General features: G+C 35.2%; 1 protein-coding gene across 1 annotated transcript; it reads right to left on the bottom strand.

The window, feature by feature from the left end:
• Window positions 1-1,142: 1,142 nt before the first annotated feature.
• Window positions 1,143-3,830, bottom strand: LOC128672199 (uncharacterized). The gene is made up of 2 exons (XM_053749182.2): window positions 3,385-3,830; window positions 1,143-2,418 (listed from the first exon to the last, which is right to left on the bottom strand). The coding sequence occupies exons 1-2, from the start codon at window positions 3,721-3,723 to the stop codon at window positions 2,053-2,055; spliced, it is 705 nt and encodes a 234-aa protein (XP_053605157.1). The 5' UTR covers window positions 3,724-3,830; the 3' UTR covers window positions 1,143-2,052.
• Between the last annotated feature and the right edge of the window lie 1,621 nt (window positions 3,831-5,451).

The following is a 5,451-nucleotide window of genomic DNA, read 5'->3' as shown; positions in this document are numbered from 1 at the left end:
ATTAAAGAACGTCTTACAATTTTTAACAAGAGATAATTTTTTTGTTGGCTTTACTTGTCTTGATTTTAGCCAATTATAACGGCCAAATACTAACTAAGCAAATATGAAAAATAAGCTTTAAACGAACAATATATATATTAGTGGTAGTGCGAGTTATTAATGTCAACAATTTGATCGTCTACAGTAATAATCCTGGCTCGGCATTGCTTGCTGTTGTGTGTGGAGCAACTCCACCTTATTTTAGGTCCATTCCTTCTATTTTTATAGAAAGTGTAACCGCCGACACTGAGCAAAGATTTCCCGCGCTTTGATTTCACGAAATGCACTGGAACATTTTCAATTGAATATAACTAATAGGGTAATTGACAAGGTCAGTGAATTGTAAAAAATCTATCTAGCTGGATCATTATACAAAAATGTAAAGTTGATTAAAAAGTTCATTCCCAAAAAATATGAAAGAACCTATAAAAGCAAACGCAACCATCACAAAAAACTAAAATTTTATTTTACTAGGAAATTATCGCCATAAACGTAATATTTAATGTATAACATAGCTTTCTTTGCAGGTTGTCAGGTCACTTGTATCTGTCATCTAAGCGTTTGGACGAGTCCAAAAATAAATATAATGAAAATGGGAGTTAGTAATCTTTACAATTTTATTGTCTGTAGTATATATCGCCGCCCGGCATTTCTTGCTGTGGTTTGTGGAGCAGAGCCACCTGATTTTAGAACCAGACGTACTCTGTTTATAGAATGTGTATTCGTTGAACCTAATTAGAGGTTTGCCTAATCTGGATTTCACGAACTGCACTGTTAAAGAAAATTAATACAGTTAAGAACAGAAGTGTTCTTGAAAATAATATGTCTGTTCTGAGCGTTTCTCCGGTTCCTTCCGCAACCTTTGATCGTCGGAACCCAGGGTCCTTCCTACTTTTTCATCTCCACTTCGCACGGTCGTCGATATCCCTAGTTGTCAGACCATTTAGCACGCATAACAATATGGAAGGTGTAGAATGGTTGGTTTAGCTAAAAAGGCAGAAAAAATAATAATAGGCATGACACCCACTTTCCATATTTGCCTGATGTAACTCTCTCATTTGCAACATCTAAAAATGTACCTATAAAAGATAATAATGAATATATTCGAATATTATATGTACTTTATTTCTAATACAGAGATCCATAAAATCACAATGAAGTTCTACTTAAGGATAATTTTAATGCATTTTGATTATACAGATAAAATGTGCTATGCACTGTTCTCAACATGTAATATTTGGTTTAAGCTCTTTTCTACTATATATTTCTACTATATTTATAATATGGGTAGGGTTTATAAGTTTCACGGATAGTTTTACTACTGATAATATCGAAAAATTACAATGTAATTGAATCAAGTATATCATTATATATATCATTTGGTAGGATTTGTAAGAAAGAGAGTTTTAGTACTGATATTATGGCAAAAATACAATGTAAATTGAATTGAGCATACATATATAGTATCATATGGTATGATTTACAATAGTGGTAGTATTTCTATTTTACCAGCCATTGTTTGTATTCGTATGCCTCTTTCTTCGCCATGCCACAGCGCCCTGTGACCATTCTCATAGTGCCAGTGAGTGTTATTTATAGTAACAATCGCATCATTTACAGTGTGTATCGTGGCCCGACATTGCCTGCCATTATGTGTGGAGCACACCCACCGGGTTTTAGCTCCACTTCTTTTCTGTTGACAGAACGTGTAACCACCGACTCTCAATAAAATCCTCCCGCGCTGTGACTGCACAAACTCGTATTTCACTGTTGAGAAACAATTTTTATTAATAGTAAGTTCAGATTTACCACTTCAGACTAACTTACTTACAAATTGACTCGGCTAAATGACGACGCCACAGCATTATCTGTCGCGTTATTTCAGTTTCAAGTTTCCTTTGTTGGTAAAAATTCTACAACTTTTCTGCCGAGAAAAGGGCTTAGGTTAAGGAGCTGATTTAAAAAACAAGGAAGGCAAGGATACAATAAAGGTAAATACATTCATTAAAAAATTTAATCAGATTGGGTATCGCTAAGGACGGTAACCGGTACTAATTCTTCGGCGTCGTGTGTCAACATCTGCATATCGCAGTCGTACAGTATCTGCATTATTTTCATCTCTGCCTGTGCTCGGATGTAAGGGCTATATGTGTTCAGTTTGTTTGCAATATGTTCCCCGAATGGACCGTAATTATTTACCTCCCTAACCTCTCTTAAATTACTTGTATACCGAGCCTTCGCTCTGAGCGAGTCTGGTTTTGTTATTAAAGTGATTCTTGGTTTTTTGTAGGCTAATGAGGAAAATGAAGAGCCGGATGCTTCGGATTCTTCTTCTCGGTCAATGGCAACCTTGATGTCAGATTTAAGAGGTTCCGTTTCCTGAAATAGATGTATAGTCGCTGAGCAAAGATATTGAAGATAAATAAATTTTAATAAATGCAAATGTAAACATCAACTTCACATAATTTTGGGAAAATAAATAACTTATGTGATACTATATCGTTCCTGGATCTTCTGGCACTCAGAACAACAATCAGATGAGAGATAAAGAGAGAGAGAGTGAACAACATTTCATCGCGATCTGTCCTGTAGTTTTTGTTAAACAAATATTCCGTCCATTCATATCAATTTTAATAACTTTCACGTTTATAATATAGAATTTAGTCGTTTATCGTTAGCAGAAAGATACGTTTTAAGTTAGAAATTACAATCAGTACATTTAATTATGTGTGTAGTGTCAGTGACCTACCTTGAAACAGCGTTGTCGTGTTCTAATGCATTTATACGTAAATAAGCTATTTTCCTTAAACAGGAAATTTAATTTTGTAGTAGCATTGTTTTTTTAAGACTAATTGATCAAAAATGTTAGCTCACTAAGTCATAGTGTTGTGAGAAATTTTATTAATCCATTCACATAGTAAATATCGTCAAGGTCACGTTCGATCAACAAAATCATCCACGCTATCATTATATGGGCATATTACTATTATTATGGGTTTTTTAATAGATAAAGTTATTCAAGAGGAAGATTTAGGTGTGCAACTTATTATGGCTTTGCCCGGGCGAAGCCAGTATTGGCCACTAGTAATATAATAAATGCAAAAGTCTGACAGTCTGTCACGCTTTCATGTAGCAACCGCTAAGGTGATTTTGACGAAGTTTAGAATAGATATAGTGACCCGGGGTCAGACATACACTACCGCGGGTGGAGAGGCAGGCAACGGATAGTGTTAAATATTATTCATCAGGTTATTATACAAACTATACTATACGTATAACTCAAATGTACTTCTAAAAATATGTCGAATTGGATTTCTATATAGAATTAGAGATGGGTACACTTACATCGTCTATAGTCGCAACATCTGCGCTATCCAGTTCTGAATTCACATCTTGGTCAAGAATGAACGATATTGCGTCATAAGCAAACCATTTGACTGATTTAAACCCCCCGCAACTGCGTTTCTTCTTCTTCTCTTCATTTTTGGCGTACGTTCTCAAACTTTTGAACTTTCTATATGCTTCATCGCTTGTTATTCCAAAAATTTCAGAGATCTCAGCCCAGCCATCTCTTTTGGCATCTCTATTTTTATATGATTCTGTCTTCACATCCCAAACCTCAGGATGTGCGTGTATATGATTAAGGAAGTCAATGGTTTTTTCATTAGACCAATTTAATGTCATTTCTTTCTAAAATATTTACTTTATTTACAAGATTTACAACTACTTCTTAGTGTAAATGTTTTAAAACTGATTCTCAATATTGAGGGCAGCACGGCAATCAATAGCGGCAGTCATGGCGCCATGTCGCGTCGAAGCGAGACAAGAACGCGTGTATGCCGTAGAGCGAGACAGCAACAGAGATGAGCTGGCCGAGCAACATGGGTGTGGGAACACTAACAACCCGGCCACACCGAACACGTGTAGTGTAGCAAGAGAACAAGTTATTTGCCTGATGCAAGACTTAAATGGACCAATATAACTTAAAACACCTTTTATTTTTATATAAATATGTATATATTATAGCTATTTACTGTCTTTATATATACATGCATATTATAATTGTAAATACATTTGTACCAATGTTAATAAATACAAGATTTTACAATACTACGCGGCTACAATATCAGAGCACCGGATACTGACAAATGTATCTGTATTTATGCTATAACTTGAACTTAAATCTAACTCACGGAGTACTTTGGTTGCACAGAGAAAATACGGAACCCTAAACAGTAATTAGCAATTTTTTTGCATAAATTAAATATAGCCAATAGTTTACGTACAAATGTCGAAATGTTTTCATTTTTCTTCTTGCTGTATAGCAAGTATAGCTTCTTGTGTTGTATTTTTTTGCTGCATCCTTTACATATAAAATTGTTTCTTTAAACTTTCGCGCTTTCAACACAACTACTTACACGAGTACCCATACTAAGTTCCGTTAATATTAATATATGTATTCACATATTGAATCTAAGTCAATGTGAAGTATTTTGCATATAGGATTTGATTCTCTTGTGAAATCAATCTCAGACGAAGTAAATAACAATCTTATAAGGATTTGGTTTTTAACTTTTGAGGTAGGTAAATAATTAATTGTGTTGATGATTATTGTTCAGTTTTGTGATTTGATTGCCAAAAGTGTGGACAACTGCGCGACACTGCTTGGTGTTGTGTGTGGAGCAGACCCATCGAGTCCTGAGGCCGGAGACCAGCTGGGAGCAGAAGGTGAACCCGTTGATACTTATCATCGTTTTCCCTCGCCGACTTTTCACCAATTTTACTGAAATTATACGAGTTGATTTATAGAGAGTAAAAGAAACACGACATGGAAAAATACTATCAGCAGGTAAAATTTTAACGAATAGGATTCTTCTTCAGCCTATTCGACGGTCTTTAAATCATCTAGTGATCCAGAAACTCAGAACCAATAGCTTAATTTACGAATTAACGCAATCCATCAATCAATCCTCGGCAGTGAATGATAATGGGAGAATACTGAAATTACTTTGGTTTATTTAATCTCAAAATATTACATTTGTATAGAAAAATAACGACATATTTTTTACCTATTTATTTTAATAGTTAGAGTTTAAGGTTCAACGGTTATGAGTGGAGAATGACCTGAAGATAGCGCCATGTTCTCCTCGTGAATACCGCGGCGTTGAAGCCTTTTGTATGACGCGTGGAGCAAGCCCAGCGAACTTTATGTTTCTTGCAGAAAGCGTAGTTCCTGTCAATTTAGCAGAGGTTTGTTTCTTCTGGACATCGTTTTTGTGTACCCTGAAATTCATGCCTTCTGACAGTGATACACGCACAGCATTCATATTTGTCTCCGTAATATTGTAAACACCGTTAGTTATAACTAGAGACAGAAATAGGGGATTACAAAAACAATTGAAAATTTAACGC

This window comes from Plodia interpunctella, chromosome 9 (assembly GCF_027563975.2).
Source record: "Plodia interpunctella isolate USDA-ARS_2022_Savannah chromosome 9, ilPloInte3.2, whole genome shotgun sequence".
In the NCBI taxonomy this organism is placed as follows: domain Eukaryota; kingdom Metazoa; phylum Arthropoda; class Insecta; order Lepidoptera; family Pyralidae; genus Plodia; species Plodia interpunctella.
Note: the sequence above shows the minus strand (reverse complement) of the source record. Positions and strands in the feature narration are given on the sequence as shown.

Excerpts from the sequence above, each read along its gene's own strand:
- LOC128672199 (XM_053749182.2), bottom strand. The coding sequence starts at position 3,723 with ATGACATTAAATTGGTCTAATGAAAAAACCATTGACTTCCTTAATCAT. Across the intron at positions 2,419-3,384 it reads ATGTTGCGACTATAGACGAT|GAAACGGAACCTCTTAAATC; the intron begins GTAAGTGTACCC and ends CATCTATTTCAG.